We start from the raw sequence: 13,177 nt of genomic DNA on the forward strand, positions 1-13,177 counted from the left end.
CTATAGCCTCGTCTCTCCTAGGCACTTAAGCGAGTGTTTTTTTGCGCTTTTACTAACACTGCTATATGATATTGAAATGCGAAGACAAATGCTTTGATACCCTACCCATTTCAAAACATTTATTATGTAATTCATCCCATCTATTATAAACCAGTGCATGAAAACTGTATGACAATTCAGTTCACAAAGAAAGCCTAGAAGAACAGGCCAGACGACTGAGGAAGTATCCAATGGAACAGTGCTAAAAAAGAAGGAAGGAGGAAGAATAAAATCAGTAAAAAAGGTGCTGAACAACAACATGAATTCCATGAGTGGTCCATGGAAAAAAGATAGAGAAAACAACCATGGAAAGAACTAGAAAAGGGGGAGAAAAAAGAATAAAATATTAAATCTTCACCCAATACAGCAAGATTCGACCATTTGAACACTTCACCAAGCTTCCCCATTGTCATAGGGGATCTAGAGTTGCCATACAATATTTGAATGAGTATCTTCACTTTTTCAAGATTGGAAGAAGAACTTAAACATTTGCAAGAGAGAGCCTGAACTTGCAACTAAGATTGTATAATCAGATTCCATTCCCTCATTTATCATATTTGGTGTACCTTAGCACCAAGAACTAAGAGATGCATTTATGGAAACTAAGACATAAACCACAAAGGTTATTTTAGTAAGGGACCAGAATAAATCATAATGTGGAAGGTAGTTATTACTCCAAATAAAAAGAACCAATCATGCAGCCAAGTATTGTAAGCCTATCTGATGAATGAAACACAGAGCCAATACCAAATTAAGAAAAGAGAAGTTCTACAGAAAGAAATAAAGTGATCTCAAATATTCCAAAAATGATGTGCAAATACATGAAGACAATCACACAAGAAATCAAACATGGATACAAGCAACAACTGTTGATCATATAAGTCTCAAAAGCTTCCACACATTAAACCCCCCAGCTTTCATTAATTCCACTCAATGTTTGCACTGTACATTCCTTCGTATCATCTTAATTCATCAACACAACTATATATTCACAGGTTACAACATACAAATTTAATACCAGATAATGATCAGAGAAGCAAACTCTCACAGCAAATTTTTTTTTTTTCATATGCCAAGCCATGCGGGAAGCAGGTGAAGGTGATTATATGCAGAAGCCAAATAAGAAACCAAAAAACAATATTACCTGCTTCGCAGACAATAGGCAATACTGAAAAGCTCTTCCTTTACAACCTAAGCAGAAGATTTCGGGTTCAAATTTTGTTTAAAAAACATACTTCTCCCAATCAAACTGCCCAGCATATCTACAACAGAAGGCCCAGCTTGCAATCTTACCAACTGCATCCTGTAAGGTATGAGCATGTTCCTCAAACCTACAAGCATCCCAACCCCTTTTAGAAGGAATTTTCAAGAACCAAGAATGATACAAAACCTAAGACAACAAAAGCGCAAAGAAAACACACCCGCAATGCACATAGATTTGTAGAGCAGAGCCACAGAAGGATCACCCTTTGTAGCCATCCTAGGTCTTTCCAAGCATTCAAGAAAAGCCAAATCAGCCTTCAAAAGCTTGGCCTGATCGTGAGTATCATAACCTATATCATGGCAATAGCAGCAGAAATCAAGCCAATCAATAGGACGGCGATCCCAGAGCATGGAGCCCCCGTCTTTGCCGCTGGACCAGTTGGGGCCGCAGTAGTGGCCGTAGCGCGGGAACAACTGGGAAAGGAAAGCTCGGACGCCGCCGTGCCAGGGGACCTTGGCGACGTATGGGCGGAAAAGGGGAAGGGAGCATCCACGCTCCGGCGGGCGGGGAACGGGCTGCGGAGAAGAGGGAGCGCGAGGGTTGGGAAAGGGCCACGAAGGGATGAGACGAAGGAAGGTGTCGATGCTGAAGAAGGAATGTTGTTGTTGTTGTTGTTGTTGATGATGATGATGATTCCAGATGGGAAGCTTGGGAGCCATCAATCATGGGAATCAAAGATTTGAGTTTGGGAATGATTGATTGGTAGATGCTGGAGATCGTATCATCAACAGGAGTGGTGGAGCTAGACAAGGAAGAATCTGGATTTCGGATTGCTCGACTTTTTCCTTGTTCTTTTTTATTACTTGAAGTATGATCCAGATGATGCGCTGGAGATTTGATGGTGCGACCTGTGGTGGCAGCTGATGCGGATAAGGATATAGTGCACGGCCCCATGTCAGCTTCAGCTCCGGCGTGTGGTGCTTAATAATAATTTAATAATTAAGGATAATTTTAAGATGCATATTAATGTGTAATGAGATTATCTTGGTGATAAGATTGGTTATGTTAGATGATGGGTTAATTTTTGGATAGGTTACCCGAATTTTGCTTATTTTTCAGTTCCATCACCGGACTTCAATTTGTATTTAATTAGTCATCCAACTTTAATTTCATTTTACCGGCCACCACTCAGAGAATTTCGATCCCAAATTGCTGATGTGGTGACCGAAGAATTCCAATCATTCTCACCGGGCCACGTCAAATGGCTGAATGGGTGTGCTGACTCAGATACTTATCCATGGTGGATGCTTCTTCTTTGTTTTGAAGGCTGAGTCCTTCTTCTTTTTCTTCTTCTCTACCAGCCGGCGCAGTTCAATCTTCGGCGAGCAAGGTGGCAAGAGACTTTGAAGATTCGAGATGTCCATCAATTGGGAGATACGACCCTCTGAGGAGGAGGCACTAGAGTACTGTAAGTGCTTGTCCTGAAACCCTAACCTTAATGCTTTATTTCTAGCATTGTCTGTGAGCTCAACATTGCAAATGTGGGGTTAAGTGAAATTAGGGTTTAGATCTCAAGCTAGTGTTTTGGCAGTTTTTTTTGGGGGTTTTCACCGATTGCATTGTATGTTGTTATTTTGTTGTTTTTCTTTTTTCTAGAAGTAATGTTTTGTTTTGTACAAGAGTTGAAGAAATTGTCTTCCTCCTTGTGGTCCCATTGCATGTTTGTGGAATATAGATTGTATTTGATACAATGAAGCTCTACAAGTTGTTTCTTTTTTTTTTTTTAAAGGTTTTGTCTAGATGTAGAACTAAATGGTGGGCTGTAAGTTCTCTTTTTTGTTTTTAAAAGTCCTATCTAGATATTGAATTAAATGCTGCAAGTTTTCCCTTTTATGTATGTAAAGGTTTTTGTCTAGATGTTGAACTAAATGCAGTGCTAGTTGTCTGTGCAACCTTCCTTTTGGTCAAATTTGCTGAATTTAAATGTTTGTTTGTGTTTTTGTACTCCATTGTTAGCTTTAATCAACAAGACCCTAATTTGAGAAGTATGTCATTTTGTGATTGTTTGGTTGTTGGTCTTTTTGTCATGTGTGATCAATAAAACAAATAAATAAATAAATAATTCTTTGTTAAGTCCTTATTAGGGGGAAGTATTGGACATATTAGAGAGATATATACAATGCTATTGGTTGTAGGTGGTTGTCTCTGCCTAACATTTGTGAACAAGTATTAGTTTGGTATGATTGTTAAGTATTAGGAATTATACACACACACACACAACAAAATTTAGTAACAATACATGATTGATTTACTACTTAATTTTATATATTTGTTAAAACTCAGGAATCATATATATATATATATATATATATGATTGTGAACACAGATTATTTTTACTATTTAGTTTTATGCCTCAAAGTTTTGGAATGGCAAAGTATTGGTTGTTTTTGATTTTATAAGCTACATGAGGTGTACTTGATTATAGTGGTCCACATGGAGTGGTCCATATGGGGTCCCCACAGTGATTTTTTGGTTTACATTTTTTGGTTTTCTGTTGGAAAAGGTAAGTACTTATTTAAATCGAAGTATGATGACAAAAATGAGAACTAGCCAAAGTTCAATGACCTACCCAAGAATTTAATTTGTGACTTAGCTTTCTGGCATCATTTCATTCATTCATTCTTTTTTTATATGATGTACATTCCTAGGTTTTTTAATAGTACTAGGTATTTTTGGTTGATGTACTTAACTTCTTCTTTGACAATCATGTTGATGTAGTTAATTTTATACATATGTGTGATTTTTTATGAATATGTCTAATGTACATTACTAGTTCTTTTTTTCAATCATGTTGATGCACTTAATTTTATACAGATATGTGACTGTTTTATACATATGTCTGATTTACATTACTAGGTTTTTTTTTTTTTACTTTGTTGCATCTGATCTATCTTCATGAGATTTAAATGGCATCAGGTCTTTTTTTTCCTTCCTTTTGAGTTACATTCATCATTTCATTCCTCAGTATGGCATATATATGTCTAATTAGCTTCATTGCAAATAGACGTTTATGATTGTATGGCATATATATGTCTAATTATCTTTATTTCATTTTTATTTCAGTGTCAATTGTAGAATTGTTTACTATAAAGATGCATTACATTATAGGGGGTGTACAGATATTTGCAAGATATATAGACTTTTGCTACGCGGACTAGATTTCAAAATTAGAGCTGTTATATATGGCAAAAGATCTTAGTTTAAATGTTGAAGGAAGTAGCATTTGGTGGCTAGGTAGCAATGGTGGCAGAATGAGCTTAGGGAGATCAATTCTGACGTGGATGCTCTACAAATGGCATTGGCAGTAAGTGAATTGTTACACAATCACAAGCATACGATTTTTGCCAAGTAATAAATAAGTTATCGATCCCACGAGGACCAAGCGCATTTACTAATCTATTGCAACAATAGGCTATCTAGGCAATTAATAGATGTAAAGATGGGAAAGTTAAAGCAACAAAGCAAGAGAAATTGCATAAATGAGGACTGCAGAGAGGCAAGAGTATGGATTGTAAACCATATTTAAACAAACCTAGGCTTGGGAAATCACCACAAAGAGTAATGAAAGATGTGTTTGAATCTCTACTAGATTTAGGTAGATCAATTGAAGGGTAATAATCCTTAGTTACTTGTCATTCTCTTTCAAGAGATAACAAGTTGATTTAGATCAAGCCACCCCCTACTTTTACGGTAGATGAACTCTTTCAAAACCTTATTAAGATCAATGATTAAATAATAAACCCTCAAGAAATACCTTTCAGTAATTTCAGGGTGGACTTAAGAGTTTCCAGGACCTAGAATAACCTTTCAGTCAATCTTGATCCCTAAGATAGAGAAAGCAAGACTTTCACATTCACAAGCTATGCAACACAAATCCAAAGCCAACTCGAAATAATCTACCATTATTCATAAAAGATCCTTACACAAGAAACAAGCACATCATTTATCATTTCTATGGGCTAATCCCAAACCTAGAGAGAAGTTCTAGACTTCCATGTCTTGATTATAAAAGAAAACAGGAAAGATAAATGTTATGCAAGAACACAACACAACACAACAAGACTTGGAAAACCTCCTATGTTTCCCTCAAAGGTTTGATCTTTCAGATTTCTAGCTTTCTCCTCCTCTTTTTTTCCTCCCTTTTTTAAGTCTTTAGAACTTCCTTCTTTCTTCTCCAGCCGCCATCCTTCTGCCCCTTGCTTTTCTTTTTCTCCCTTTGAAAACCCTCAATTGATACCTTTTATACAAGTGTCAGGAGCTGGGTCCCAGTTACTTTTACAGACCACAGGTGGGTTGTGTATCTTGGAAAAACTGGCCCACCTGGTAAGTGTTGTCATTATTATCTTTGCCTTTGGAGTACCTTCAATTTATCAGAGTTTTAAGTCAGCTCCAGCTTCCTACATGTAAAGTAACTAAAAGAAGTAGGTTGTACAAAAAGGAAGAAGAATTTATTACAAATGCTAAGAAAATGCATGCTTAATAAAAGATTAACCACTAAATGCATGATGATAATTATGTAGTTTTAATGTACAACATACATCTAATGAGGAGGTCTAGGTTCTGATTAGGGCTGTAGATGATCATACTAGACATCATGAAACAAGTGAAAATGAAGAAGAGAATGAGGAGGACAGTGATTTAGAGGGCAGATTAATTACTGTAGGTGCCCAAATGATGATGATAGTAACCTAAATGATTCTAGTTACAATTTTACTGATGATTTTGAAGAAGATGTAGTTGATGGAAGGGAAATGAATAGAAGTCTGGTGGTTGTACATGGAGAACCACCAGAAGGCCAAGATGAGGATGGTTTCCATTCAGACTATGCAGGATCTGAGGAGTTGAAGTCAGGATCATCAACAGGTGAAGATGAGTTACAATTTGGAAGACCAAAGTACTTTGAATTTCATGAAGAAGTTGACATGCAAAATCCTTATATCAAGATAGGAATAAAATTAAGAAGTTTTGATCAATTCAAAGAAGCTATAAGGAATTATGGTATCAAAAACAGGTATGCCATGAATTTCAAGCCTAATTCTAAAAAGAGATTGATAAGTGATAAGTGCTTGTGTATAAGTAATACGAAGTATACTTTTCTTACATTGAGCATCACTTTTATTATATTTTATTGCTTAATCATGTGAATTTGTGTTTTTTTGTGCATTTAGGGTTGTGGAGACAAGTTTGGAAGAAAGTAAGCAAAATTAGATCGTGGACGTGATTGTTGATGAAATTTTTGTATCGAATAAGGGTTAAGGCACAAGTTGTGATCATAGACATGTGGGCTTGTGCCAACCTCCAAAATGCTCAAGTGAATATACAAATTGGAGCGGTACAAAGGCAGTCACACTCATGTGTTCTAACTTGTGTTACATTTTCAAGAGCTTCATCAATGTGGTTTAATTGAAGAAACAACGTGATCTACCGCATAGTTGTGTGCCCAACTTGTCGGTCTCGATGAAGAAAAATGAATTTGGGAATATTTAGGTAAACACTGTAGCAAATCACTGTAGCAATTATTGTTCACAGCGTGTAGGAAAACATAACCTAGAAATCCACACGGCCGTGTGGAAATTCCACATGCCCGTGTGGATGCCTGATTTTAGCCCTATAAATACCGCTTTGAGAGTTTTATTTGGGGATCTTCTTCCTATCTTTTGGCTATTTTTTGGGGAGAGCGCAGCTAGGGTTTGGAGAGGCTTTTGTTGGGTTTTAGGAGTGGTTATTGGGGGAAAGCATTTGGGGGAGCTTTCATCGGCATCGATTCGGCGAGGTGTGCCTTAGGCTTGACAAAGGAGTTCTTGGAGAAAATGAGGTGGCTCCTTAAGACCATCGACACGGACAACAAGGGGGTTTTCTCTACGGATTGCTTGCATTTTCTTTTAATTTCATTGTTAATTTTGTATTGTTTCATGGAGAGCTAAACCCCTAGTGGGTGCTTGAACTTATAAACCCTAGGATGATTTTGTTTCATTGATTTCTATTATGCTTCCGTTAATTGATGCTTTAATTGAGTTTCAATCTTGTGTGGTCGTTGATTTGATTTTCCCTTAGAGTGACACTAGGGTTGAGAATCTATCTAGGTAATCCTTTAAAAGAGTGACAACTTCATTAGGATTGGACTAGCGAGATTAAAGAGGGTTGAGAGGGTGAGTCGAGAGGTAGTGGAACGTTCCCTTTCCCTTCTGACGTGATTTATCCTACCTCCGCGTTCCAAGAGTTCTTTACGATCATGATAGAGTAAAGTGCTAAGAGACAAACTCCACTGGGCTTAGCTACGCGAGCAACAGAGTGAAGTGTTGAAGTAATCCTTAGTGCTGGGGCTTAATCGTGACTAGGGGTCTTTCGCTTGAACTAAAGGGTTTGATCTATATTAGGGAATAGGATTTATCACTTGGAGTCCTTAGAGCCTCAAGAAGTCCCACACAGTGTGAGGTGTTGAGAGTATCCCTTTCCACCAGGGCATAGTATAGAGGGCTAGTCACGGTTGACCTTCGGTTTGGGACCATGTGTTTTTGGATTTTCATGACTCATTAAACTTCAATTAGGAGGCATAATATTAGTCTTGAACTTGAAACAATAGTCCTAGGGTGAGCATTATCTGAGTACCCCATTTTACCATCAATTACCTCTCCTTACTACTCTTACTTTCTTTTTTCTTTCTTTTACTTTCATTTGCATGGATATTTTGAAGCAACATCACACACTGGTTTCAATCTAGCTAAATAGCAATACCTTATGCTTCTGAACAACTATTCCTTGTGGATTCGACTACCCACTCACCGGGGTATTTTATTACTTTGACGATCCATGCACTTGCGGTACACACACAATCAAGGGGTGTGTTAGAGATGCAAAGCTTTTTGAAAAAGAGGCTGTCCCTTTCTATCTTTGGGCCTCACCAATGGGTAAAAGATGGGAGCACAATCCAGATTAAGGCAGAGAAATTAGAACATGAGTGTGCAATAGACTACAATAACAAGCATGGTAATGCCCACTGGATTGCTAAGACATATTAAGAGCAATTTAGGACAGATCATGCTTGGAAAATAGATGGTATCATCCAAGCAATAAAGACAAACCAGGAGGTGGATATCACCAAATTGAAGACAAACAGAGCTAAATGCATTACATTAAGGTATATTTCCTTTTTTTTATAGTTCTATCTAAAATATGTATGTAACTAATTACAGTTGAATCCACATTACATCTAATTATTTTTCTCAATCTAGAATTATTGATGGTGATAAGAAGACCCCAATAGCAAGGCTTTATGATTATAGGTTAGAACTAATAAGAACACATCCTGGTTCTATTATAGTGTTCAAATGTGACCAGGGTGTGTTCTAGTGCATGTACATTTGCCTTTCTCCTTTGAGAGGAGGATTCTTGGTAGGGTGTAGACAAATACTTTCATTAGATGGTTGTTTTTTTAAAAAGCCTGTATGGGGGACAACTGCTGACTGCAATTGGGATAGATGCAAATGACTGCATTTATCCAGTTGCATGGGCCATAGGTCATCCGTAACCTTGGTTTTAATTTGATGTATTTTTTTGTTATGTTTTATTGATTACCTATTTAATCTAAATTGTTTGCTGCAGTGGATAAAGAGAATAAAAACAATTAGAAATGGTTCTTAGAACTACTTGCACAGGATCTGGGGATTAATAATAGCCATCACTAGGCATTTATGACCGACAGTGCAAAAGGTAATTATATATTTAAGTTGATGATTTGATTGACTCCTTTATAATTTCATTGTTGTCTTGATATAATTAATTGATGATTTTATTACTTGGTTCTTTTTTTTTCCTTTGTTCCTTGCTATGGTTGTATGTCAACTTAATTTGATTGTCTAGGGTTTAATACCTTCTATAGAGGAGTTATTCCCTTATAGTAAGCATAGGTTCTGTGTTAGACACATACACACTAGTTTTAAAAAGAACTTTAGAGGGAAAGCATTGAAAGACCAGTTGTGGTTGTGTGCTAAATCAAGCTACTAATCTGCATTTGAGAAAAATATGGCCATCATGAATGGAATGTCCACAGATGCATGCAATTACATGATGAACATAACCTATAACCATTGGAGTAGGTCACACTTTAAATCAATTTTTAAATGTGACTTCCTACTCAATAATTTGTCTGAGTGCTTCAATGGCCAAATACTTGAAGCTAGGACTAAGGGGGAGTAATTTTTTTGGGTGATTACCAAACTTTGCCTTGTTTTCAGTTTGAGCACTAACTTTCAATTTGTATCAAAATGAGCACAATGTTTTAATTTTGTTTCTCTGGTGGGGCAATTGGGGGATTCCGGTTATAAGTGAGTGACGTGGAAGCCGGAAATATGATGTGGACACCCGGGATCCAAGTCGACTCATGTCCAAGTCATCAAATTGTACACGTGGCACAATTGGGTCGCCACGTCATCATCGCTTCATCCTTTCCTCTCCCCGATCATAAAACTCCCGAGCCCTAGCGCCAACCACCCCGCCACCCCGACCTAGCTTTTTTCTTTATCTCTCCCTCCCTCCCTCCTATCCCCTTCCTTTTTTTCCTTCTTTTTCCCCTTCGATGACTACAAATGTGGAGCCCTAATGGCCATCCCCTATTGGGTAGTCTCAATGGTGTTTGTTCTTCTAAAGATCGGGTAGTCCACACCGGTTACTATCGAGAAAGGAGGAGAAGTTTATAGTGAATCTATAAATACCCTAACCATGCCAACATCAACAAGGATGAGACGTTCAGGAAGAAGAAAAAGTTCACCACGGAGAAGTCGTACATTATTTAGGGTTTTTATTCCAATAACATTCATTTTGAAGTTTGTAATTATGTTGTATAGAATTGGCAATGACAATTCATTTTAAAGTCCGTAACATTCAATTTATTCTAACAACATTCATTTTCATTCTCCGTCGTTATTCCAATTACATTCATTTCAAGAGCGCAAATCTTAAAAAAAATTACATTGACAATTTATTAAATTGTTTGTCATATCTCATACAAATCTAAAAAAAGCGAGTTAGCAAACTATTTGAAGTCGATGTCATAACTCATAAAAAAATTTTTGTCAGCTGTTTGTCATAATTCATTCTATTAAGCTGTTTGATACTTAATTGTTAGCATTTACAAAAACACGAGCTCGCGTCTTGTTTGAGACAACACTATTAATATTTACATAGTTCACAAAATTATCATCGATAATGTCATCGTGACTATTTCCGAGTTTTCACAAAACCAACAAAATAGGAAAAAAATGAGCACATAGCTTATGCGGTTCACGGGGAATCCATAATTTCCTCTTTTTTTCCTGCAGCACCTCTTTTCTCCATGCCTTCGATGGCTTTTTCCTTCATCTGTGACCTTAGTCCGAGAATTCTCAATACTTTGTGCTCTTTGCTTCTTGGCATATTAGCTTTTTCCCTTGTCCTTTGGTATTTGTTGCTGCATTACGTATTAGTAGATTTTTTTATTCTCCCCTATTGTTACATGTTGAGATGAGTTATGCACAAGTTGAGATGTGTCAATGACCTGCAGTGAAAGGCTCATTAGTTAGCATTTTATGGGTATGTTGATCTGTTTGGTTGATCTGTCAATCACCTGGGAATAAGGCTCTCTTTGGTTTTGTGGTGTCATTCCATGCTCTGCAGTGCATTGGTTTCTAACTATGTCATCAACCTAAAATTCCAGAGATGAAATATTAAACATGTAAACATTGATTAAGCCATTAATTGTAAGAAAAAAAGTAAAAAAACATGACATACTTGTTGAAAAATGTTCTTGCGAGGACACTTGGATCAATAGCATCCATTGGCTCATTACTACGCAAAAGATATAAAAGAAATCATCCTTTTTAATTCATACAATTAAAGGAATCAACATATAATACAAAAATTCACCTCAATATCGGGGTTTGTTATATTAACTTGATTATATTTGTTGGGCCTTCACTTTGTTGATTATTACCCTGCATCGGGTTAATCGAGTGTAGTCATACAAAACATTGTTAGCATATTAAGATTTAATCTGCACATAAAAGATGTAGAATATGTTAAACAAAAATTACCTTTGATCCATGGAATCTTTTATTGTGGCCAATGACACCACATATGTTGCATTTAATTTGCAAACCTTTTTACGCTAACTTTTTCCCTTGTTGAATCTGGTTCTTCTCCCGCTTCTCTCCTTCTAAGCCTTTGTTTTTCTTTCCCCTTTTTAGGTTCACGAGGATCGGGTGGTGTCATTTACGTTTCATCACTAATTGGCCAGTGATCCACGCCTTGTGTGGGGTTTATGATGTTTCTATATGTTGCTAGAAAGTTGGACACCTTATAACAATCTTCTAAATGATTCTCAGGTTTGTCTTTATTATAGTAGATGGCGAAATGGCATGAGGACATGGAATTCGATTAAAGCGCCATCGCCTACATGTGCATGTTTTTTTGTTCATTGTCCACTACAAATTGGCCTTGAGGGCCCATGACTTAGTATTGATGACCCCTGACCAAGTTGTAGTGTATGCCCATCTCAAAGTCTTTGATTTCTCGAGTTTTTTTAAAATCTTAGGACAATGAGTTGTTTGACATTTTTGCTATGGAATCTCTCTTCTTTTGTATCCACGATCATCAATCTTGTTACGATTAACTCATTCATAGTAATTATCCCTCCGGTTCTAGCTTCTAATATTATCTTTGTTAAAACACTCACACATATTATTCAAGAGCATGTCACATTTGAATTGGCTCTTGAAATGTGACCTTGTCCAATGATGAGGGTCTATTTTCCTTAAGTATTCACAAGCTTGGGGAGACATCCTATTCAATTCTTCCATTCCCTTGTTAAATGCAGGTATGTATGAAGCTTTAGCACAAATCCACAACTGATCTTTAAGGGTTTTCCCTCTAAATTGTTTCTTGAAATTATTGTGTATGTGCCGAACACAAAATCTATGCTCACAGTCGGGGAACACTTCCTCTAATGCAGGTATTAAACCCTAAAGGTTAGACATTTAAATTTTTTATAGACCCACAGGTAGAAACATCCAAATTTTTAATAAGGCCACATATAGAAACACACACACAGACACACAAAGAAAAAACACAAGAAAACAATAAACGGACAAACACATAATATTTAGCAACATTAGAATTCAACACAAGTATTAAAATTGAAATTAGTTGCCACATATGAAACAATTCATACCTTTTGCCTATCTGTCATGAAGGCCCAATGATGCCTATTGTCCATTTGCAAATCCTCGGCAAGCAGCTCCAGGAACCAAATCCAATTGTCCCTGTTCTCTTTTTCAACTCTAGCCCAAGCTATGGGATAGATGCAATCATTTGCATCTATCCCAACAGCAGTTAGGAGCTGGCCTCCAAACAATCCTTTCAGGAAACAACCATCGAGGGAGATGATCGGTCGACAACCTGCTAGAAAACCTGCCCTTAATGGGGCCAAACATACATACATACCTTCAAATTTTCCTTCAACTCTTTTTAAACATCACGGTAGATGTTGGATGTGCTCATAACAACTCGAGTCTATAATGATACAACCCTTTTTATACGCTCGACTTCATCACCATCAAGTAAAAGTTTGTGAAAATAGAAAGGCACAATTAGTAGGATAATAAAGGTATAATCATCATACACTTTATATAATCATCATTATTATTTGAAAAGCTTTACAAACATGTACTGTTTTTAGCTTTTTTTGATAGTATTGTACAAAAGCTCTATTATATGGAAAGTAGAAAGTAAAAAAACATAGAAGAAAAGAAATATATACCTATTAAAACAAAAAAAATCGGGTGGATGGCAATACAAAACTTAGAGGCATGACAATAGATAGTGTATGCATTCAAAGCACAG

The 13,177-nt window shown here is 36.8% G+C and overlaps 1 protein-coding gene across 1 annotated transcript; it reads right to left on the reverse strand.

Moving 5' to 3' along the window:
* Positions 1-906: 906 nt before the first annotated feature.
* Positions 907-2,144, reverse strand: LOC120264540. Its single transcript, XM_039272359.1, has 2 exons — positions 1,461-2,144; positions 907-1,370 (listed from the first exon to the last, which is right to left on the reverse strand). Exons 1-2 carry the CDS (start codon positions 1,960-1,962, stop codon positions 1,231-1,233), a joined length of 642 nt encoding a protein of 213 aa, XP_039128293.1. The 5' UTR covers positions 1,963-2,144; the 3' UTR covers positions 907-1,230.
* Between the last annotated feature and the right edge of the window lie 11,033 nt (positions 2,145-13,177).

The sequence above is a fragment of the Dioscorea cayenensis genome, chromosome 7 (genome assembly GCF_009730915.1).
Source record: "Dioscorea cayenensis subsp. rotundata cultivar TDr96_F1 chromosome 7, TDr96_F1_v2_PseudoChromosome.rev07_lg8_w22 25.fasta, whole genome shotgun sequence".
Classification (NCBI taxonomy): domain Eukaryota; kingdom Viridiplantae; phylum Streptophyta; class Magnoliopsida; order Dioscoreales; family Dioscoreaceae; genus Dioscorea; species Dioscorea cayenensis.

What these genes read in the sequence shown, in the direction of transcription:
- LOC120264540 (XM_039272359.1), bottom strand. Translation starts at nt 1,962, where the DNA reads ATGGCTCCCAAGCTTCCCATCTGGAATCATCATCATCATCAACAACAA. An exon ending in CAAATCTATGTGCATTGCGG is followed by an intron (nt 1,371 to 1,460) that starts GTGTGTTTTCTT and finishes GGATGCTTGTAG; the next exon opens with GTTTGAGGAACATGCTCATA.